The sequence below is a fragment of the Pteronotus mesoamericanus genome, unplaced genomic scaffold, assembly GCF_021234165.1.
Source record: "Pteronotus mesoamericanus isolate MK-2021 breed Mesoamerican mustached bat unplaced genomic scaffold, CSHL_Meso_final scaffold_128, whole genome shotgun sequence".
Classification (NCBI taxonomy): Eukaryota; Metazoa; Chordata; class Mammalia; order Chiroptera; family Mormoopidae; genus Pteronotus; species Pteronotus mesoamericanus.
In genome coordinates, this window is record NW_026555305.1 from 618391 (window position 1) to 643172 (window position 24782).

A 24782-nucleotide genomic window follows, 5' to 3' on the forward strand; every position below is an offset into this window, starting at 1 on the left:
TGGTAGTGTGGCCTAATGTACTAGGTATCCTATACAGTCCACTAACACAACTTCCCCCATCACCCAAGCTGGGTACTTGAGGTGCGCCCTTCGTGTGGGCTGAGTACACACTCTTCTTGTAGTGGAGACTTGGTTGTCGTTGGCAGGTCACTGGGAGGGATTTACCTAGGCCAGTCAGACAACGGTTGGCTGTGACCACTGACCACCAACCTCCGCCATCTGGAGGATCAGCTCTGCAGGATCAGGTTGGTGGTGCTCTGGTGGGGTCTGTGGCTGTCCACAGGGTGCCCTGTCCTGGGGTTCCCCAGGTAGTGCAGGCCAAAGTCAGCTCCCACCTGTCTTTTGCCCTCAGCCACCATGCCTGAGCTATAAAGCAACCTGAGATGGCAACCTGAGATTCCCAGGCAAAGCCATGTTATGAATCTAGACAGGCCGCTGGTAGTGCCTGGCTGAGGGCTCACTGAGGCCAGCTGTTTGTTTGATAGAATTTAGGAGGGTGTGAAGAATGAGCCAAGGCCAGCTAGTCATGTGGAAAAGCAGGTTGGATGGGCTCATAAGTGGGGTGGGGAGGAGTCTCTAGGGATCTCTAAGGGAGGTCAAGCACTCTTACTCAGGTTGATGGAGTCTCAGGTAGGGCACCAGCTTGCCACCTCTGGGGGGTGGGTGGGAGGGTTTAGGAAACATGATGGCCTAACCTCATCTCTATGCCAGATACGTTAGTTTCTCCCTGTATACCAACAGTGCTTTTCAAGCTGCTCTGTCAGTGCTGAAGCTCAGAGGGAATGAGTCTGAGTAGGTGAGTCTGTGTCGGGGGTCTTTAAGAGAAACTGCTTCAGACTCCATCATCTTCTTGCACCAACAGAATCCCCACTTGTTTTTGCAGACAGAAGCTAAGGGGACATATCCTCCTTTCATTGAGACCCTGGGCTGGGGGCCTGGTGTGGGGTTGGACTCCTTGCTCCCCAGTTATCCCTCCTGAATTTTTATGTACCACATGTGCGTCAGGGACCAACCTGTTCCTTATCTTTGCCCCTCCTACCAGTCTGGATGGATGTGGTTTCGTTAATTCTGTTGTTCTCAGACATCCATTCAACTCTGTATCTGACAGTTCTGAGTGATGGTTGTGCTATATTTTCCTGTAATTTTGATGTGGTTGTACGAGGAGGTGACCCATATCCGCCTATGCTACCATCTTGACCAGAAGTCCAGAGACAATTTAGGGTGAGGCACAAAAGGGACCAAACCTAACAGAAACAATGAGACTTTGAAATTCTTAGGTGCTGGGAGGGAAAACAGAAATAGACTCCTCTCACTTAAGGAAGTTGCTCTACGTGGAAGTTTCAGAGCCACAGGACATCAAGTGATATGTGGCCTTAGAATACGATGGTAAAGCCTTTGGGGTCATCCTCACAAACGCGACAAGCCCATGTAGAGTTTCAAGAGTATCTTCCACACACTCAACACAACATCCGTCCTGACACAACTCGACCCTGTCATCTGAAAGCTGGTGAACATCTAGGGTAGTATGATGGCCATCGACGGCAGTTGGGCCACTCTGATGAGCTGCCTCCACTCCCTGTATTCCTGGGACATTGCCATCCAGAGTCAGGTCTGATCTCTTCTTTGACAAAAGGAGACAGTCCTGGCACAGACCTCCTGACAGTGAGTGGGAGGACCAATGAGCTCTTCTGGAAGGTGATTTCTTCAACTTGCCCTTCAACCTGTCCGTGGAGCCCAACTACATCAGCCAAAGCTTCCCTGAGACCTGGGTGAGCCCCTGAAACAGGTGAGATAATCAGTAAATGATTAATGAAGAAATGAAACATGATGTCATCACTTTCATTTAATTCTTCTAAATGGTCAGATTACACCTTACTATATCTTTCTCACCTCACTATTCTTCTTCAAATTCTCAGGAATGAAGAGGACCCGTGCTTTGTAGAAAGAAGATATCCAGGGTAGCCACGTTTCTAGCAGAGCTGTGGCTAAAGTTAGTTCTTTCATTGTTAGAACAAAGCGTCTTTTATGTACAACCCATTGGGACTTATCCATTCTCGCACATTATAGAGTATTTACTCTTACAGCAATGTAAGTAAGGCTCATTGTAACTCCATTCATCAACATCAATACCTCTCTGTAGTCTGCTCACTCCGTAACTCTTTTACAGAAAAAAATCTGCAGTCCTCATGCAGAAACTGTCACTGCATTTACAGGTAGTGATGATCTCTTCTCTGCAAGGTGGACAAATACAACATCCCAAAATGTCTTTCTCACATTCACATGCCCACTTTCCAAATCCTCATGGATGGCAAAATCACAGCCATCCTGCAACAAAATGTAAATTTTGTACATAACCACCATTTCCAGATACATGTGATTATTCACAGGTATTGAAAATGCATGTTATCTCAGGAAATTCAGCGAGAATTTTCATGTGCAAAAACAATTATTTTTGGTGCTGGCCGCTGTAGCGCAGTGGATTGAGTGACAGCCTGTGAACTGAAAGGTCACCAGTTTGATTCCCAGCCAGGGAATATTCCTGGGTTGTGGGCTGGGCCCCCATTTGCAATGGTGCAAGAGGCACTTGATAGATGTTTTTCTCACACACAGATGTTTCTCTCCCTCACTTTTTTCCTCCCTTCCCCTCTACATAAGAAATAAATAAAATGTTAAATAACACAATTATTTTTCAGCAGTGGGAAAACAAATACTGACCCTTTCTGCTGGTGGATGCAGCTCAGTAAGCATTGTTGAAGTCTCCCCTCCTGTAGTCGTCATGTCTAAGTCAGTCTCCCAAAGAGCTCAAACGGGTAAAGCAGCTGTTTATGGGAGGTTTGAGCTTTGAAACGTGTGATGGGGGTCTGAGAAGCCGTGTTGAGCAATGGGGAACGCATGCAAACTGTGTGATGAGAGATCCAAACACCGAGTGCATCAGAGGCTTGGGGCTGCTCACACACGCCACTGTAGAGGAGGTGGATGCAGCCATGAACGCACGGCCAAATGAAGTGGGTGGAAAGGTTGTGGAACCAGAGCCTTCTCAAGAGAAAATTCCCTAACTCTGACTAGGTGTGGCTCAGTGAACTGCGCTCTGCCCTGGGGATCCAAATATTGCTGCTTTGATTCCTGCCAGGACACACGTCTCAATTGAGCGCCAGGTCCCCGCCTGGGGGGCATGCGAGAGGCAACAGATCCATGTTTCTCTCCCTTTCTCCCAACTTTACCCTCTCTCTAGAATTGAGTAAAACTTTATTAAACTATGATTTTCACAGACCTGGTGCCCACTGAACTATGAAGATTTTTGTTGATGGTATTAGGAGACACTGAAAAGCATTACATGAGAGATTACTTTATAGACAATGTGGAAACACTGAAGTGACTGAAGTCGTGACTGACCAAGGCAGTGGCCAAAAGGGAGGCTTCGCTTTTGTAACTTTGATGACCGTGTCTGTGTAGACAAGGTTGTCGTTTAGAAGTCCCATACAATGAATGGCCACAACTGTGAGGAGATAAAAGCCCTATCTAAGCTAGAGATGGTTACTGTTATCTGGACAGATGAAGTGGTTGTGGAACCTTCAGAGGTGGTCATGGAGGGGATTTTAGTGCTGATGACATTGGTTGTGGAGGAAACTTCATTGGTCGAGGTGGCTTTGCTGGCTGCTGTGGTAGTGCTGGTGAACATGGTGGCAGTCGGGATGGCTATAACGGATTTGGTAATGATGGAAGCAAGTGTGGAGGCGGTGAAAGGTATGATGATTTTCACAATTACAACAATCAATCTTCAACTTTTGGACCCATGAAGGAAGAAAACTTTGGAGGCGGGAACTATTGCCCCTGTGGTGATGGAGGCCAACTCTTGGCCAATCCAGGAACCCAAGTTGGCTGTGGTGGTTCCAGCAGCAGCAGCAGTAGCACATATGGCCATGGTAGAGGCTGTAAGTATTGCCCAGAAACAAAGCTTAGCAGGAGATGAGAGCCACGCATGCTACAGGTTACAACGGATCTGTGAACTTAGCCAAGGACAACTGTGGCATGGCTAGAATGCTACAAGAGACCTGTTCTAGACAAAAATCACATGGATGGGCATAAAACTTGAGGGCTGAATTTAGTTCCTATCCTGTGGAAAGTGTAAAGCATTAGAACAAAGTATTTTAATGTCACTGTTTTTGCATGCATGCTGTTGAATCCTAATGGAAAAAGTCTGATTCAGACACTCCAGAAGTGTTTTTAAAAATTTATTCTTTCATTTGTTTCTTTTACTTATTTCTAGTGAGAGGGGAAAGGGAGGGAGGACATGAGGGAGGGAGTTGTGGCCAGTGCCAATCAGTGGGAGGAGAGTCATCCAGTACCCAAAAGGATGAGAATTTGATTTCGGGTCAGGGCACATAACCAGGTTACCGATCATCCCCAGGCCAGCTGCAGGCACATGAAACAAATGATCTCCCAAATTTCCTAAACCTGTAAGAAATTAATCCTTGTGAATTCTCTCACGACGTGAAAATCATAGCTGCTTGGGACAACTGTTTCCCATACACAGGCACACAAAAGGCATTTCTGCAGTGTAAACTCTCTCCTGAAAATGGAAATTACTGATACAGGGTAAAGACTTCCCACATTCACATAAGGCATAAGGGCATTCTCCAGGGTGAACTCTCTTCATGACAAAGGATGTGACTGACACTGAAAATGGATTTCCTACTTTCATTGCACTCATAAAGCCTACCTCTTTTCTGAACTGATAATAACAGAGAGCAAAGCTCACTGTGAAGTTTCCCAATTTCACTGCACTGAAAAAGCCTACATCCATTCTGAACAATTCAAAGGTGGAAAAGGCAGAGCTACTCATATAAGTTTTTCCACATTGATCGCACTCATATGGCTTATCTGCAGAATTAACTCTATACTGTTGAACAAGGGTGACCTTTGCATAAAGCATACCCCATAATCACTGCACTCATAAGGCCTTTCTCTAGTGTGAACCTTCTGATGATCATGAAGGGAAGGTCCCTGGTTAAACATTTCCAACAGTCACCGCACACAAAAAACACTGTCCTCAACTTGGGTATGATCACCGCCAATGACTTTCTTTCATTCTTTTGTGATGTAATAATACTGTATACTTTGGAAAGTCATTCTAACTTAGAGATTTCCTTTGTTCTCTGCGTGGAGTCAGTGGCCAGGTGCTCGAGATGTCCTGAACTGAGGAGGAAGCAGTTTCTATGTAAGAGCTGAAGACAGAAAATGCAACACAACGATAGTAAACAACTTAAATATTGCCCTTCTAACAATGGGTACATGTACCGAAAGCAATAAAGAACTAATGAGACTTCAGGTCAAGATGGAGGCATAGGTAGACATGCTTTGCTTTTCATGCAACCACAAAAAGAATTACAACTAGATCTCAAAACCAATAAAAACATCAACTGTCAGGAAATTGAGCTGTATGGAAGTCCAACAACCAAGGACTTAAAGAAGCCACACTCATCCTGATGGGGGCCTTTTACAGAGACTCAAAACAGCTCCACCTAATACACAAAAACAAACACAGGGACACTGCCAAATTCAGGAGAAAAAGAAATATGGCCCAAAAGAAAGAAGAGAACACAACACCAGAAAAAAGAACTAAATGAAATGGAGATAGTAGACCTGTCATATACAGAGTTCAGTACATTGGTAATCAAAATGCTAAAGAACTCACTGAGTACAGCAACAACACAAAGGAAGAAATGATGGCTACACGAAGAGAAATACAAAAAAATCAGCAAGGAACCAACAGTGCAGGGAAGAAAGCTGGGATCCAAATCAAGGATTTGGAGCACAAGGAAGAAACAAATATTCAACCAGGATATAAAGAAGAAACAAAGAGTTCAAAAAAAACAAGGATTCTGTTAGAAGTCTCTCAGGCATATCCAATCATGCCAACATCTGAATAACAGGGAGGCCAGAAAGAGAAGAGGAAGAGCAAGAATTTGAAAACTTACTAGTAACTTATAATGGAAGAAAATTTCCTTAGTTTGGTGAAGGTAACAGAGAAGTTCAGGAAGCACATGGAGTCCCAAAACAAGCTGGACCCACAGGAGACCACACCAAGACACATCGTAATTAAAATGCCAAAAGATAAAGACAGACACTGAAAAGCAGCAAGAGAAAAGAAAAGAGTTAACTACAAAGGAGTACCCTTAAGACAATCAGATGGTTTCTCAAAATAAACTTTGCAGGCAAGAGGATACTGGCAAGAGGATTTCAGAGACAAAACCCAAGGACCTACAATCTGGATTAATGTATGCGGCAGGGTGTCATTTAGAATACAAGGTCTGATAAATTGCTTCCCAGACAGAGTAAAGCTTATGGAGTTTGTCATAAGTAAGCCAGTATTACATGAAGTGTTAAAGTTACTAATTGAAGATCAAGAAGACCAAAACTATGATTATTAAAAAGGCAACAATTTCAGAATCATCATAACTGAAGCTAAAAAACAAAAAACCAAGTAAACAACCAGAACCATATCGATGGAGATAATTTGGAGGGATATCAGATGGGAGGGGGAAGGGGAAAATGGGGAGAAAACATGCAGAGATTCAAAAGCATAATTGGTAGGTACAAAATACACAGAAGGAAGTTAACAATGGTATAGAAAATGGAAAAGCCAGAGATTTATACATGACCTATGCACAGGAACTAAGGGGGAGGGATTGCTGGTTGGAAAGGGCACTGGACACAGTGGGCTACAGGGAGAAAATTGGAACAACTGTAATAAAATAATCACTAAAATATACATAAAAATAATAAAAACTTTCTGCACTATTGAGACACCAGGGCACACCTGAAAAACATGTCAAGAAAAGGCCATAAAAGTAGCAACAAACGAGAATGTAAAGAAATAGAAACCTAAGGTCTGTGATTAGAGTTCAATAGGACATTCAACTGTGCCTGCAAATGACCTGACACCTGACCTCTGCTTGCTTAGGGGAGCATAGCTCTACCCAGTTCTTATTCTCTTTAACACGACCTACACAATTTTTGTTGTAAACACTGCATCCTTAGGTGCACTTGTGTCTCTCCAATAACTGGGATAATCAGTGTGGCTTATGAGTAGTGATAGGTTCCTGTGCAAAAGCAATGGCATCAAAATAGCGTTCAAGCCCCACGTGCTCACAAGGGCTGCCGAGAGCTGCTCCGTGTTGAAAGTGGATAATCAGGAACGCTCAGAAGAGCTTTAGAGATTCAGCACGAAAGCATTCTAATGATGGCAGTGAAGAGGAAAGAACAAGGGGAAAGGGGCCGATTTTCAGAGTGTCTACACATGTCACCTGGGGCCTTTAAATGGAATGTCTTGTTTAGGAGCACAGCAGAAGCTGAGATTGCAAGCATCACCAAGGATGCGGCAGACTCTTCCTGTTCTCTGAAAAAGCAGTCAGCCTTAACAGTGCTAACAGGGCCATGCAGACATACACCCCACCCGATTTGGCTGATTGGCCCGTCTCGAGCAATCCTTGAGCTAGGACTAAGAATCTGTTTGTTCATGAGGACTTGCACACACCAAAACATCTCTGGTGCAGACATGGGGAGCTGGGAGGGAGATGTGGTTGCTGAACATTGTAAGGGCTGCAGAGGAAACACGGTGAGCCCATTTCCTCATCCAGCCAGTACCTGACAGAGCAGGTGGGGCGCCTAACTTTTTGCGCCTCTGGGTGCACTGGGAGAAGGGATCTTGGGATACACATTAAATTCATTACAACAGGTGATCACAAAAAAGTCTCATAGTGTTTTCAGTAAACTGACGATTCTGTCTTGGGTCGCATTCATGACCATCCAGGGCTGCAAGCAGCTAGAGGGCCGCCAGCAGGACTCCCCTGGAGTATAGGATCGAGAGGACAGCTTCCTGTGTGAAGAAGTAAACACCCCACTGGGGAGATAACCGTGCTGTACGTCTCCCGCATCACTTCTGAATACATCCCAGGGATCATGTACGCGTGTTCTCAGTACTGCAGGGAGGACGCCAGCGACATTTACAAAAACACACTTGAAGGCTTAATGGAGTGGATGATATTTACACACTGGGTAATACCTAGCCTGTCGTGCAAAAGATAACTGAATGTCCAGACTCAGCCGTGAATCACTGGGGTCTCATTAGTGCTGAGCTGCGTGCTAAGCTCAAAAAGGAGGTAGACAAATGTAGCTACAGCGTAGTCATTTCGCCTGCACAGACTGCAGGAAATCACAGACAGGGTTCCCATGAAGACTATGAGGCAGATGTTAAGCACTCAAAGACACCAGAAAAGTGCGGAAAACTCAGGATAAAGACGACAGTGAAAACAGCAGCTAGATGTTTCTCATGTCCGTGGCCCCTGCTGTCCTCTTGCCTTGTGCTGAGGGCCTAATGTGCTATCGGGTAGAGAATGTCCCCAGCTCTGGAGCCAGACTCACGGGTTCAAATCTGGCCACTTGTCTGTTCTGTGTCCTTGGAAAAACCGCTTCCTCTTCTCAATCCTATTTTGCCCAGAATACAGTAACAGTTACTACTTCCCTGTGTGCTGTTACGATTGAAAAAAATAAGGATTCTCAGAAAGCAAGCCCTGGGAAATTGTCATTCAGGGAGGAAGGCTGCTCTTTCTTAAAAATATTTTATTCTCTCGTTTTTAGGAAGGGTAAGGAAGGGAGAAAGAGAGAAATTCGAAGTGCAAAAAAACATTCATTGTTTGCCTCTCTCACTCCTGTAACTTGGGAACTGGACCAAAACATAGTCATGTGCCCTGACCAGGGACTGGCCACGTGACCTTTCGGTTTGCAGGACGGCATTCAACCCACTGTGCCACTCAACCCAGGGCAAGGTTGCTTTTTTCCCGTATTTACACAGGAAAATACTGAGGCCTACAGGGTGAATCGCTTTCCTGTAACCGTAACTTTGGTCAATAATCTAAGACTTAGATCCAGGTTGCACGGCCAAGATATGGGGAGTCTAATCACTCTTCTATTGTCTTTTGCTTCTGGGAGAGCTAGCAGACTCAACACATAGCCATTCATTGCTTAGTGCCTGGAGCACTTTCAAGTCCCACTGTAGTCCAGCAACCCCAGATGAAAGACCGCAGAAAGGGTGAAAACTAAACTAAAAAGCAAAAATTATTATCTTATTTAATGTTTGCATTTACAGAAGCGATGAAGTGTGTTAATAAGGCAGATGATTCTTTAAAGGATATGATATGTACCTGCTACATTGTGTACAGAAAATAAAATCCAAATATTCTGAATATGTTTTCCACTATTAAAAAGTTATTCCATGAACCAACTGTTATTCAAGGGATGAAAATGGGCGACACTACAATGTCCTTTTTGCTTGTTTGACTCTCCTATTGTTTAAAGAAGTAGCCCAAAATCATAAGAGAATAGTATGTGAGCACGGAATATACTAAAGACCTATCCCCATTACATACACTCCTGAAAAATGCTCATCAGGAATCCTAAAAGAAATGCAAGTATAATAACACAAACAACATGAGAAATAAAGAAAAAAACTGTTATAAGAAAAAAGTATAACAATTAAACATATCAACATTTTGCTAGAGTGGGGAAATGTAAAAACATTTCTGACATTCAACATCACTCCAATTTCATTTCAACAGAATAAACTGTCTTAGTAGGGGAAATCACTGATAGAAGAAAAACATTTCATAAATTCACAGAAGGTACAAGACCATTCTCCAGGTGAACTCTCTGATGACAACAGAGTAGACTGCTAAAGAAAAAAGGATTTCCCACCTCCAACGCACCCCTGAGGCATTTTTCCACAGTGAAGTCTCCAAGGATAACGAAGGTTACTGACAGAATAACACTGCCCACATTCCCTTCAGCCATAAAAGTTTGCTCCTGTGTGTAGCCTCTGTAACATGATAGTTAAAGCAACAGGTAAAAGATTTCCCACATTCACCACACTCATAAGCCTTTCTTTGGTGTGAACTCTGTCATGGCAATGGAGGTAAAGGTAAGTGGTATATAAAAAGGATTTCCCAATTTAGTGCACTGAAGTACTTTATCCAGTGTGAACACTTTGATGAAAATGGAAGGGAGAGTTAGAGGTACAAAAGTTCCTATGTTAACTACACTCACTAGGCTATTTTCCAGTGTAAACTCTGATGACAATGAAGGTTATATTTCCTCTTAAAAGATTTCCCACATTCACTGCATTCATAAGGCCTTTCTCCAGTGTGAACGTTCTGATGACGAATAAAGCTTGTCCTTCCCTTAAATGATTTCCCACATTGAGTGCACTCATAAGGCCTTTCTCCAGTGTGAGCTTTCTGATGATAATGGAGACCACTTTGATTGGTGTAAGACTTCCCACATTCTTCACACTTATAAGGACTTTCCCCAGTGTGAACTCTCTGATGTTGATGGAGACCAGACCAACCTGCATAAGATTTCCCACATTCACCACACTTATAAGGCTTTTCTCCAGTGTGAACTCGCTGATGACAAAGAAAGGAACTTTTTTCCTTAAATGATTTCCCACATTCAGTGCACTCATAAGGCCTTTCTCCAGTGTGAGCTCTCTGATGATAATAGAGAAAACTTTGACGGGAGTAAGATTTACCACATTCACCACACTTATAAGGCCTTTCTCCTGTGTGAACACTCTGATGGCGAATAAGGATAGTCTTTTCCTTAAATGATTTCCCACACTCAGTGCACTCATAAGGCCTCTCTCCAGTGTGAGCTTTCTGATGGTAACGAAGGCCACTTTGATAGGTGTAAGTTTTCCCACATTGGCCACACTTATAAGGCCTTTCTCCAGTGTGAACTCTCTGATGAACACCAAGGGCAGAAATTCTGGTAAAAGACCTCCCACATTCACAACACGAAAAAGATTCTCCTCCCACAAGGAATCTCTGGTCCTCAACAAGTGTGTCATCACAGCCAATGGCTCTCTTGCGTTCTCTTCGAATAGAAAAATTTGCAGTTTTAAAACTCATTCCAGACTTGGAGATTTCATTTTGCCTATGCATGGCATTAGCACCCTGCTGCTCACGATGTCTGGTGCTGGCGACGAAGCATTTTCCAACCTGACTAGAGGTAGAAGGCTTCCACAATACATGGAAATTGCATCTTTTTGCAACTGAGACTCTGTTAACACAGCTTCTGAAAGAGTTCTTTCTTGTGTCCTGCTGCTGTTGCTGGCGACTCTGTGCACTGAAATAAAATGGTTTTGCACATGCCCCGCACTGCAGCAGTACTGTACTCTGTTGGGTTCCCTGCTGGTCAACTAAGAGGAAAATGTCTCTCAAGACATGCCCACAACTTTCACAGGGGTGACTCGTCTGGGAAGGCAGTGCTGACCTCAGATTCAGAGCCTTTGAGATTCCTAGAGTAATATTTTTTTCACGGGGTGCCTCCACATCCTCTTGTTCACAGCAGCAACCTGAAGAAAAAGAAACGCAACTGAAATACATACTCACCTACAGGGAAAGGGCTCTCTCATCGGTAATTTGCATCTGTACTGTCTGGCATGATGCTGTGTGATGATTTCCAAGACAAATGACTCATAACAAGGCCCTCAGGGCTGTAATAATAAGCAACTCATTTATCGAAAGCTATCAGCACACAGTGGGACATGAGGAAGACAGGCTGGCTTCACGAGTAATTCCTCCCTTAGGGGCTGCCTGCAAAACCCCTCCTGCCGGTGATGTCAGCTTCTGAGAGGTTACCAAAGTGCCCCAAACCATGAAAATCAACCACAGCAGAGCAGATGCTGGGCTGGGTTTGTATAACAATATGTGCACACTTCACTGTCCAGCAGTCATGGGTCAACATGGGAGAGCACGGCAAGAAGACACCTCGGGGAAAGGGTTGCGGAGCAGATGTTACAGAGGTAGACAATACCCATGACTGGAAGTCAAGAGTGCAAAGACAAATTATTAAAAGCAACAAACTGGCCATTCCCAACACTGGGAAACGACAAGTGCATTCAAGTGTGGCCACTGGCAATGGTGACAAAAACACGGTTCAAGAGACTAGGTTCCTTCATTCTGTTTTAACCAAGACTTGGAATCAGATTCTCCCCCACTGCCATTCAGCAATGGCAGACCCCCTGTGAGCCCATCCTGTCATGGCTGGATGCCTGTCCCTCTTGGGATACGCAAAGGACTGTTCCGTTCCCTCCCCTTAGAGAAATCATGTGGAATCCTGAGAATGCAACTCCAAAGAGAAAGCATGACACACGAATAACCAACAATTGTCTTTGAATACCTCTGCACCAAAAAACCAATAGAAAAAGATCTAATGAGTGACCACCACAAGATGGAAGAATTAAAAATCCAAGTGTTCAACTCCCTTCAAGAATTAGACAATTATCCATGATAAACAGCATCCGTCCAGGAAAGGGGAAGAGGCTTCAGAGACCACTTCTCTCAAACAGCTACAAGGTAGAGCGTAATACAAAGAGCTACACAAAAGAAGAGCAGGGAAGACTGGCACAGCAAACAGGGTTAGATTCAAAACACAAGAATAAGAGCAAGAGTGTCTTCGGAGACACAGAGCTTGTGCTACTATTGACTCTAGTGGCACCTTTTGTGCCACAAAAGCCTCCGAGAGATCGCTAAATATCTGCAAACCTTCAGCCCTGGCCACTAAGGACTCCCTTCAATCATCACAATGCTGATCTTGGACATGGGGCAGCAAGAATAAAGGGAAGTGAAGCTTCTCAACAGCCCAAAATACAGTATACCACCTGGCAAGCACCGCTGGATGCATATGCAGATCAACTACTCCTCTAAGCAGAACTGGTTCTTGAAGTCCAAAAAAGTAACTGTTTCACCAAGTATCAGACATCGACACTAAGACATAGGGAAATACGAAAAAAATCACAACGGGAACATCACAAAGTGAGAATGAATTAAGCCAATACAGGGAGGTATATAAACTGCCAAAAAATAATTCAAATAATCATTTCTAAAAACTTCAATGAGGTACAAGCGAACACACATGGAACTCAACATAATGAACAAACAAATACGGCAACAAAACATGGGGATCGGACAGGGAGAAACCATAAAAAAGAGTGCAGCAGAAACCTGAAGTTGAAGAATACAATGAATAAGCAAAACAGTTTCCACAGCAGACAAGATCAAGGAGTCAAATGAACACATCAGCTCAGAGTCAGGTGATTTAAAATCCTCCATGGAAGAAAGAAAATGCGAGCACAGCCTACGTAATTTTGGCACAGCGTAGATACCCTATATTTGCATTATGGAGTGCCATAGGAGGGGAAAGAGAGAGAAAATGAGAGGTAGAGAAATGGGAAGGAAAGGAGAAGTGTAAGAAATTTATTTTAAAAAATGAGCTAAAGATTGACTTCAAAATATGACAAACAAATGTGAATAGCCACGTTCAAGATCCTCCCAGGTCCCTGTACGCACTCAATGCAAACAGGATTTCAGCATGACATTTTCTAATAAAAGTGTCTAAAATCAAAGCCAATAAAGAAGGAAAGAAAGAAAGAAAGAAGGAAAGAAAGAAGGAAAGGAAAGGAAAAGAAAGGAAAGGAAAGGAAAGAAGGAAGGGAAGGGGAGGGGAGGGGACGGGAGGGGAGGGGACGGGGAGGGGACGGGGAAGGGAAAGGGAAGGGGAAGGGGAAGGGGACGGGGAGGGGAAGGGAGGGGAAGGGAAGGGGAGGGAGAGGAGAGGAGGAGGAAGGAGGAAGGAGAGGAGGGAAGGAAAGGAAAGGAAAGGAAAGGAAAGGAAAGGAAAGGAAAGGAAGATTGAAAGACCAAAGGCAATACAAACTCCTCATGTAAGGACAACACTCCCATAAGGCCAGCAATAGATTTCTCTGAAGAAAACTGGCAGCCTTGGAGAGTATCAAATGACACATTCAAAACACTAAGAGAAAACATCTGCAAAGCACAATAGTTATGCCAAAACCTCCCCCTCAGAAATGACAAGAAAGGAATTTTTCAGGAAACACAGAAGTTAAAAAAATTACTATCTATGCACCCTGTCTTACTAGAAATGCCAAGAAACATATATGTACATATATAGAAACATAAATGTATTTATAGATATATATAGATGTATCTTTCAGCTGAAATAAAGGCATACTACATAGGAACAGGAAACCATGGGAAACTGTAAAAGTGTCTGGTAAGGCCGGGAAAGCATCAGGTTCACAATACTAACACAGTTCATTCGTGAAGTGGGCTTTATTTAATTCTAATGTATAGGACAAAATTGAAGTGCATGAAGACTAACAACCCTGGCCGGTGGGGCTCAGTCGATTGAGCGCAGGCCTGTGAGTCAAGGGTTTACAGTTCAATTCCCAATCAGGGTACATGCTTAAGTTGTGAGACAGGGCCCCAGCAGGGGGCGCAAGAAAGGGAGCCAACACTGTTGTTTCTCTTTCTCCCTCTCTTGCCCAGGTCTAAAAATAAATACATAAAATCTAAAGAAAAAAAAAAAAAAAGGAATAACAATGCTGAGAATATTTGCAAGTAGATGCATGATATAGAAAGATGTGTACTTTGACATCGATACATACCACAGGGATAATGAGGCAGAGTCAAAGGGTAGAATTTTTACATGCAGTGAACCTGTTTTCAGGTTACAACAAACTATTAAAAGTGTGAGTTTGATGTAACCTAATAAAAAACAAACCACAAGCACAATCCTGAGTAATGGAGGCACAAAAGACAAAGGAATCTAAACTCTCTGTCTCTGTCTCTCTCTCTCTCACATACACACACACACACACGAATAGCAAGACAGGAAGACAAAAAATGAACTATAAAAGAGTCAGAAAATATGACAAGGTGACAACAGTAGGTTCTTCAGGAATTCTCCAATCAGCAGTATAGAGTGAGTGAAGGGATTAAAAACACAAGACACAAAAGCATTTGATCTCTTGCATCCTGGACATCTTCAACAGTTTCGCTCACACAAACACGGATAAAAAATTCTCATGATGGGTGGAAAAAAGCGAAGAGATTAAAAGGTACAAAATGGCAGTTACAGAATAGTCATGGGGATGTAAAGTACAGACTAGGAAACGCTGAGGACAGTGAAGGCTGATGTCAAAAGCCAGGTTAAGTGCTTGGCGAAGCCACGCTTGACCGCTTGCACCTGCAAGGGTGACGGGCAGCCAGAACTGCTGTCGGGGGCGAGGGTTGAGGAGCAAACAGTTCACTGCAAGCTTCAGCTGAATGCGACTGCAGCCTTGGCAGAAGAAAGCCCTATCATTTAGGTAGCCTGGGAAACGAACAATCTTTGCCAGCACCACATCCTTGAGCCTGAAAAACGTCCCTGAGCTGCATCTAACCAACCCCCATAAAATAAACGTGGACGCCGAGTTCAGGGTCAGTCTCTCTATCAGAGGGCAATGTGCCACCCGGCCTTGGCTTGTTCTTAAACTCTTTGCGTGGTCTCTTTCTCAATCTCCTGTCGCCCACCCCAAATCCGTCCAGGGACCTCCATTCCGTGGGGGTAGGGGCAAGGAAGGAGAGTCAATCACGTTCTAGCAATTATGTAAGGTGTCAGGCAGGTCTGAGATTTATGGAGATAATCACTTAGGAAGTTATACAATGTCTCACCATGAAACTAATGTAAGAATGTTTGTAAACTGAATATAAAAATTAAAAAAATTATAGAACTAAATAAACAAATAAAGAAATAAATTGAGGCCTAGTTGTGTTTACACTGTGTACCAAGAAAACCCCCCCAAAAGTCCCCAACATACAACGTATGCTGCTATTGTAGCAAGACACTCACTAAATCTTTATGGACACAAGACCCTCAAAATAAAAAGAGGTAAAAAACAGTCTATGCAAATACCTCCAAAGAGAACAGGAGGGTACCAATTTTAATTTCTATGTCCCCAACCACAGAGCACCTAAGTACATAAGGAAACAGCGTGAGATTGGAAAGAGGAAAACGCAATGCAACACCCATAGAAAACTTGAAAATGCCCCTTCCAACAACGGGTAGATCATAGACTTTGAAAGCACTAAGGAATTACTGAAGTTTGAAAAACACTAAGAGAAAACAGAAATAATACATACATGCATAGTATTTTATTCAGTCCTGGCCAAGTAGCTCAGGGAGTTACAGCGCTGCCCCGTGCAGCAAAAGGCTGCTGGGGCGGGCACAAGCATAAGTTCCGTGTTCAATCTCCTGTTACAGGCATGTACGGGAGAAAACCGATCGAGCCTTCTCTCGCCCATTGATGTTTCCCCTTCTCCCTCCCTTCTCACTCTAACAATCGATAAAAATATTTCGCAGTGACGACAAAACCTATATACAGTCGTAGAAATATTCAAGATTATAAAACATGCTTTTTCTCACTATTCAATGTGAAATGTGTTAGGCTTCTGGCACCACTACTGAGGTCAAACTCTCCCCTATGAGGGTTCTGTAGAGCGGATGTCGGAACAGCAGGGAGAGCACAGGACTGTGCAAGAAAACCTGCCCTGCCAAGTCCAGGATCCACCCGGCAACTGAGGATGCAAATAGCGCCCACAGTCCACACGGGAGGACAGAGTAACCCCAGAGGAATGAAGGGTATGGGGGAAATGCAGAGACTAGTCCAGGTCACCGGTGAGGCAGAGGGTCTTTTTTTTTTTTTTTGTGGGAAACTGTGAGTTAGTTTATTAACACTTGGGGCAATGAACTGGAAAAAAGGAAAAAAACAAACACCCCTGCAGATGGGATCAGGGGTAAGACTGAGACCAGTTGCTGCATCCCATCGTTCCCCGGGAACAAGTCTGGTCAGGACCCTTAGAGCTTAGGGCAGAAGCAGCAAACTGCAACCCTGAGGAAAGGGAGTACAGGGCAAGCCAAAGAAGGGTGTGCAGGGAGAGTCAGTAGTCTTACCCAGTGATGACAGAAGAGCATAGTTCTCCAGCATCACATCGAGATACAGGCGTCTCTGAGCCTCCACAAGCAGGTGCCATTCTCTCCTGGAGAAATACACGGCGACATCCTCAAAGGTCACAACAACCTGTCAGAATCAATAAAAATGAGTCTGGAACAGTCTGGCTGACACCCCGAGTCCTACTCTTCCCATGCCCAACCCCCTGCAGGGCCCCTGTTCACAGAAGACACCAGCACCTGGTGCCAGAGCTGCCTGCTGTCTGCCTCACCCCGGTCCCATTGACCTCTCACACCACCTTCAGCACAGGCTGGCAGGCTAAGAGGAAGTGGGGCAGAGAAATGCCATCTGAATTCAGGGCCGTGCCCGCAGGGTCCCATTCTTCCTGCTAAGCCATTCCACGGAGTCTCCCAGAGCATGCCTCCAAAACACAGCCAGATACGGCCTTTGCTTTCCAGTAAATCCAAACACCAAGGACTCCGGGCCATCAGCTCACACTTCCACTAGCTGTGCACACCACGGTCTGATCTCTACCTGCCTCACAGAGTCACACCCAAGTTCGCGCTCCCTCAGCTCTGTGCCCTGCACACTAATGCACAAGTCACCACTGTTGCATGACTCCGTCCTCAACCCCTCCACAGGTTTCTAAACCCATGTGTTGAGCTGCCCACAAGACGCCTCCACTCAGTGCTATCTGTAACTTATAAAAGCGTGAACCAAAAGAACCTTCTGAGGGTCCCAAAGATAATTAACCTACTACCATCTTACCCAGCCAGTTGAGGGAACCTCCACTGCTTCACTTGCTAGGACCAAAAACACACGGCTGGTTCTGAACCCTTTCCTTCCTTCCTGCAGCTGCAAAATCTAAAAACTAATCTTGCCCTCTTCAAAATGTAAAGGGGAGGACGGTGAATGGAGATGGAAGATTGTATGGCGGAGACAAATGGTAATGGGAAACATACAATAAAAAGTAAATAAAAAGTGCACCGAGAATCCAATCTTTTCTCCTACCTCTGAGGCCCAGCTCTGGTCCATCGGCTCTCCGGATCAAAGAACTCGCCTGGTCCGGGGCTCCCTGCCTCCTCCATTAACCGCCAGAACCTGTCTTGCACTATGCAGCCAGAGGGAGCCTGTTAAACCCAGGAGAGACCAACTCCTTTGTCTTATGCAAATGCTCCATTACCTCCCTAAAAGATACCAAATTATCATTCTGCCACATTGCAAGTCTGATTCTTCATCCCCTTGCACTTTATTTTTAACACAAACAAAAGAGACCTTAGGTGCCTACTCCCAACGCTGTGGCATCGCCCACAATCAGTAGGTGCAGCTGTCCCTTCCAGGATGACCTGCCTTAAATGCTTACACTGGCTGGCTCTGTGGACCAATAAAAGAGAAAAAAGGACAGAGGGAAGACACTAAACCTGACCAGCTTAGAGGAGTCCTCCCAGATGGCCTTATGAACTGAGAGGCGCAAGTGCCCCTCTGTATGGTCTGAAATTAAAACTTTGTTAACTAAAATTGAGTCATGGCTAGCAGCCATGTCCTAGGCCTCTATCTTCCTGAGGAGAGTCAATGTTTACCTGCACCGAGCCCATCTTTGTTAACACGCCTTTGGAATGGCCGGGTAATTTCCTTGTTTCTTACCCCTCAGGACACAGACAGTGCAGGAGAGCAGAGACCAAAAATCCCCCTCAGTGATCTCATGGTGGCAATTAATGACATAGGTACTATCTTTTACTCAGAAATGTAAAAGAACTGTGTCTATTCATCTTCACCTTTTCTTTAGTATCAGGGATTTTCCTGCTTTATCTTCTCCCTCCTCCCTAACCCATCACCAATGGATTTCAAGTTCCCAACTTATATATCTTCCAGTTTGATTCTGACGTGAGAAATAATGGGTGAAACGGCCACTTTATGAAGAATCCTCACAGTCCGTTGAGATTCCGTTTCCTGCAAATCCTCTTCAGTTTGGCTTAAACAAACACTCCAGAAAGTCCCTACGGTCTGATTGTTTCTTTCGTTGACACCACAAATGGGAGCTCCTTGGGTATCACCTGTGACCTGCACTCAGGATTGGGGTATTCCAAGGGTCTCCTCACTGCAATGCTGGAGAAGTCTTTAGACACTACAAGGTAATGTCACCGCACCATAGTGACCGGGACAGCCTTTTCCTTCCTTGTCTGCTTTCATAATGATGTTCAACGTCAGAACCTGTGGGAAGAAGCAGTCAACCATCTTCAGCTCCTGGGAAGCACGACTCAGCTGTATCTCGGCCCGGCCCGGGAGTCTGGTGACCTCCGGACAAGCGTCTCCTCAGAGCTGCCGCTCACCGCCCCGTGGCCTTGGACAAGGGCTCCTCTTCCTGTGCCTCTGTCCTCCTCAGCACCCCACTCCTGTCGCTTTGCTATCTCAGCAGGAGCCTAAGAGGCTTTCAGAACCATGACACGAACTCCCTCTCTTTCTGGCTTCACGACCATCCAGGGCTCCCAAGACCATCAGGAAGAAGGTGCCACCCCTCAGCTCCCAGTCAGGACGCGCGTCCCCCTCAGACCGTTGGGAGCTGACGGAAGGCCCAGGCAGGGCTGCGGGCCTTTCCGGGTCCACGACTCCCGCACGTGTTCAGAAGGAGGAACCTCAGCCGCTCACCCTCACCCTCCGCGTCACACCGTTTCCACCTCCGAGCGCCCAACGACCCCGGAGGCCGCGGCCGGGGCTGCAGGACGTGCCGGGCGCCCGGCTCCCGCGCTTCGGGGCTCGGCGGGCTCAGGGAGAGGGGGAGGGTCGGGGGACGCGCACTCACCTCCGGCGGGCGCCTCCGCGCGGCCGCCGCCATCGGACTCTGTGGGCGGAGCGGGGCGCGAGGAGCGCGTCCCTGGGCACGGGGGCGCCTGTCCGACCCTGACGCCGGACTCCCGGCAGCGGACTTGGCCTCACACCTCCTGTGGGGAGCGGCACGCTGGCGCCGTCACCATTCGATTCTGTGACCACCGCACCCCGACCGCGTGGTAACGGGAACAGAGAGCAGAGGAAATGCCCGCCAGGAGGCGCACGGAAGTCCCGCCCCGCAGTAGGGCCCGAACGGAAACGCCTTTCCTGGGGTCTTTGTTGCCTCAGCCCTGTGACATTCGGCGCTTGCCTTCTGGGTAAGGTAGGTTGTGCACTCCAAGGCCCGCTGACTGGAGGAGTGGATTTGCGGGTTTACACCCCGACAAATACCCTGAGAATAGTGAATCCGCCCTGTAGCCGCCCCGTGGGCATGATTTCTTGGACAAGGAAGTGTCTGTTAACGCCTGCTAGGCCTTGGATTCAGGCCTTGGATTGAGGGGCACGTGCCTCCTTCAGGCCGAATGTGGTTGGCGGACCTTGCTCTAGTCCCTACTACTGTCTCTCCTGCATCAGTAGGACCTACGATGCAAGTAAAATGCAGTAAAAAATATACTCAACGCACATCTGTGCCTGATCCTACCAGGAGTCTTAGCTCGGCCTCGGCAGCAGTGTGACTGGATTCCTCACTGATTTGATCCGCTGATGACTGTAATTAAATTACATTTTTTTTTTTTCAAACAGTGGAGTATGTTTTGAAGACATCAAAGACATGCTATTTCAAGCATTTAGCCCAGAAAGTTTACGTGAGTTTCCTGACCAAATAACCGAAAGTGCTAATAAAGTTACTGACACTAACTTGCTTGTAACAAAGTGCACATTGTGGTCTATTAAGCATGCAATAGCGTAGGTAATTAATAACAATATGCATACCTTAATGTACTATAAAGGATTTTATTTATTTATTTTTTTTTTGGAGAGTGAAAGGGAGGGAGAAAAAGAGGGAGAGAAATATCAATTGGCGGTTGCCTCTCACAGGCCCAGTACTGGGGATCTAGCAAAGAACCTAGGCATGTGCCCTGACTGGGAATTGAACTGACGACCCATTGGTTCACAGGGTGGCACTGTGCCACGCCAGCTAGGGTTACATACCTTAATTGAAAAATACTATATTGATTGAAAAATGCAAACCATTATGTCAGCCCTTGTTGAGTTGCATGCAATATTTTGCTGGTGGAGGGCCTTCCCTTACTGTGGATAAAAGTGAATCTGCTGAAGCTTAAGGAAGTATGTTGCAATAAAGGGGACTGTGCCCATGTTAGTGAATCTGGCAAATAGACTAGTAATCTTGTTACTCCATATTACATGACAAAAATGTCACAGGAATATAGGGCATTCCTTAAGAAATGAAAGTAATGATATAAACAAAAATGGGAACCTACTTGTACTGTCAATATTAAAGTAAATTAATTGTTGGAAAACTGAAAGAAGTAAATTCTGACAAAGTTTTTGATATTTTTGTTAGTGTGAAAATGGTATTATAATTATCATAATGAAAGAGAGATTGTGAGTAACAGACATAAATAATGATTTATAATGAGATGACAATTAGTATGGCATTGCCAATTAAATAAAATTAGAAACATAGTCAAGAGTTATATTGAGTAAATAAAGAAATACGTATTTATAATGAAAATGACCTATGTTTAGCTGAGAATTCTTTTACATTACATGAAATGTTATAATAAACAAGAAAGTATGGGCCCTGGCCTGGCAGTAAAAATTAACCACTGAATGCATAAATGAGTGGAACAACAAATCAATGTTGCTCTTTCTTTTTCTCTCATTCTTAAATAAATTTTTAAAAATAATGGGTATGCATACACAGCATAAAAATTTTAAAATCAATAGAAATTCTGTAAGAGTTTCTTTTCCTACTTAAAAATTTAAAGTGCCTTTTTTTCTGTTTCTGACTGCACTAGTTTTTGAGGTGTCTGTCTCGTAGCATCTTTCTAATCTGGACCAGCTGAGGTCACTGCATGTATTAAAATATTGCAAAGTTTTTGACAACCTTGATCCAAGACATCATTCCATCAATTGAAGTCATGACTGACCGAAGTAGTGGCAAAAAGAGAGGCTTTGCTTTTGTAACCTTTGATGACCGTGTCTGTGTAGACAAGGTTATCACTTAGAAGTCCCAAACTATGAAGGCCACAACAGTGAAGGGATGAAAAGTGCTATCCGAACAAGAGTTGGCTAGTTATTCATACAACGAAAGAGGTAGAAGTGGTTCTGGGAACTTCAAAGGTGGTTATGGAGGGGATTGTCAGTGCAAATGACATCGGTCATGAAGGAAACAGTGGCTCTGGTGGCTGCTGTGGTGGCGCTGCTGAACATGGTGGCAGTGGGGATGGCTATAATGGATTTGGTTATGATGGAAGTGAGTGTGCAGATGGTGGAAGGTACAATGATTATGGCAATTACAACAATCAATCTTCAAATTTTGGACCCATGAAAGGAGGGAACTTTGGAGCAGAAACTCTTGCCCCTATGGTGATGGAGGCCAACACTTGGCCAATCCAGGAAACCAAGGGGGCTGTGGTGGTTTCAGTAGCAGCAGTGATGGCCATGGCAGAGGTTTTGAGCACTGCCTGGAAACAAAACTTAGCAGGAGAGCCAGAGAATCTATAGGTTACAACAGATCTGTGAACTCAGCCAAGAACAGTTGTGGCAAGGCCAGGCCGCTACAAAGAAGATGTATTTTAGGCAAAATTCATGTGAGTGGGCAAAATGCTGGAGGACTGTTTGTGTGAGTATTTTAGTACCTATTCTGTGGAAAGTGTAAAACATGCCAACAAAGTGTGTTAATGTCATTATTTTGCACCCATGCTCTTGAATGCTAAACGAAGTAGTCTGATTCTGACACTGAATGTGTTTTTTAAAAATTACTTATTTATTTATGCCTTTATTTATTTCTCGAGGGGAAAGGGAAGGTGGAAAAGAGGGAGAGCCATGGCCAGTGTGGATCAGTGGGACTGGCGTCATCCAGTAACGAAAAGGGTGAGAATTTGATTCTGGGTGAGGGCATGTACCTAGGATACAGGTCATCCCCAGTCCAGGTGTAGGTGTATGAAACAAATGATTTCCTAAATATTCTAAACTTATAAGAAACACTGAAAAGGCATTTCTACAGTGTAAACTCTCTCATAATAATGGAAATTACTGACACAGGGAAAAGACTTTCCCACATTCACTATAGGCCTAAGACCATTTGCCAGGGTGAACTCTCTGATGATAAAGGAGGTGACTGAGACAGAAAAGGGATTTCCCACATTCAATGCACTCTCAAAGCCTATCTCCTCTGTGAACTCTCTGATAATAACACAGGGCAGAGCTCATTGTGAAAATGTTCCCAATTTCCCTGCACTGAGAAAGGCTACCTCCATTCTGAACAATTCAAAGTTGAAAAAGGCAGAGCTACTCATGTAAGTTTTTCCACATTTATTGCCCTCATATGGCTTTTCTGCAGAAAGAACTGGACAGTGTTGTAGAAGGGCTGATCTTTGTATAAAGCATTTCCCACATTCACTGCACTCATAAGGCCTTTCCCCAGTGTGAACCTTCTGATGAATAAGAAGGGAAGGGGCCCTGGTTAAAGATTTCCAACAAGCACCACACACAAAACACAGTCCTCAACTTGTGTCTGGTCACAGCTAATGGCTTTCTTGCATTCCCTTGGGGTGTAATAATACTTTGAAAAGTCATTCTAACTTTCAGACTGCCCAGACTGCCTTTGCCCTTTGCATGGAATGAGCAGCCAGTTGCTCAAGGTGTCCTGAGCTGAAGAGGAAGCCTTCTTCCACCTGACTAGAGGTACAAGGACTCCGGGACACAAGCACACTGCAGCTCTTTGCAAGTGAGACCCTGAGCACAGTGTTTGGGAAACTATTCTTTCGTGTGTCTCCCTGTCTGGTGCTGGTGACACTGTGCACTCAGATGAAATGATTTTGAAAGTGCCTCACAGCTAAGCAGTGTTGGCTTCTGTTTTGTTTCTTGCTGCTCAAATAAAAGGAAAATGTCACTCAAGATCAGTCCACAAGTCTCACAGGGGTGGCCCTTCTGGGAACACAAAGCTGATTTGGGAGTGTTAGCCTGTGAGACTCTACAGAAATGCCTTGTTCAATAGATCTCACCACATCCTCTGCTCCACAGCCGCAACCTGAACGAAAAGAAATGCTGGTGAAATACATACTACCTCGGGGTGGGTTTTTAAAAAATGATTTTATTTATTTTTAGAGAGAGGGGAAGGTCAGTAGAGAAACATCAATGTGCAAGAGAAACATCCATAGGATGCCTCTCACCAACATCACCCCCATAACTGGAATGTCAGCCTGCCCCCCAGGTATGTCCCGGGACAGAGAAGTAAACCAGTGACCTTTAGGTTCACAGGCTTCTGCTCAGTTCACACAGCAAGCACCAGTTAGGGTAGGCGGTTTTCTCATCACAGATGTGCATGTTTCATATTAAGGCAGGATTCTATGTGACAATTTAAAGAAAACTGAGAAAGACCCTGAAAAAGTGGTGGTTGTGGATTACTAGATCACTAACCACTAATGACTATAAATAATGGGCACCTTATTAAACAAAGGACACTAGGGTAGGATGGGACACAAGGAAGATTGACTGGCAGGCTGAGGAAGTTGTCCTGCTGCTCATGGCTGCCTGCAATAGCCTTCCTGCTGGTGATGTCAAGCTGTGTAGAGGAAGATGAATGTGCCCCAATCCATGAAAATCAACCGCAGCAGAGCAGACGCTGTGCAAGGTTTGTATAGAAACATGTACACGCTTCAAGGTGACAGGGGCATTGTCCAAAGTTGGAGAGCACACCAAAGACTCCTCAGACAAGTGGTTGTGGTGTAGAGGTTAGAGAGGCACAGTTTACCCCTGACTGGATGTCAGATTAAAAATGATACCTATGAAAGCTAACAAATCAGGAAAGTGCCAACACTGGGAAGGGACTAATAGATTAAGGTGTGGCCACTGGCAATGATAACAAAATTAAAAGTTGAAGAGAACATGTTCCTCATCATGTTTTAAGAAGTCCTTGCAC

At 44.8% G+C, this 24782-nt stretch overlaps 1 protein-coding gene and 1 pseudogene across 1 annotated transcript; one reads left to right on the forward strand and one right to left on the reverse strand.

Annotated features, from left to right (window-relative positions):
* The first annotated feature begins 1528 nt into the window (after positions 1-1528).
* LOC129082416 (heterogeneous nuclear ribonucleoprotein A1-like 3) lies at positions 1529-7217 on the forward strand (annotated as a pseudogene).
* A 2883-nt stretch (positions 7218-10100) lies between these two features.
* LOC129082417 (zinc finger protein 664-like) lies at positions 10101-18444 on the reverse strand. Its single transcript, XM_054588123.1, has 3 exons — positions 18430-18444; positions 16852-16978; positions 10101-11410 (listed from the first exon to the last, which is right to left on the reverse strand). The coding sequence occupies exons 1-3, from the start codon at positions 18442-18444 to the stop codon at positions 10101-10103; spliced, it is 1452 nt and encodes a 483-aa protein (XP_054444098.1).
* Between the last annotated feature and the right edge of the window lie 6338 nt (positions 18445-24782).

What these genes read in the sequence shown, in the direction of transcription:
- LOC129082417 (XM_054588123.1), bottom strand. An exon ending in TGCTCTTCTGTCATCACTGG is followed by an intron (nt 11,411 to 16,851) that starts GTAAGACTACTG and finishes CTTTTTCTTCAG; the next exon opens with GTTGCTGCTGTGAACAAGAG.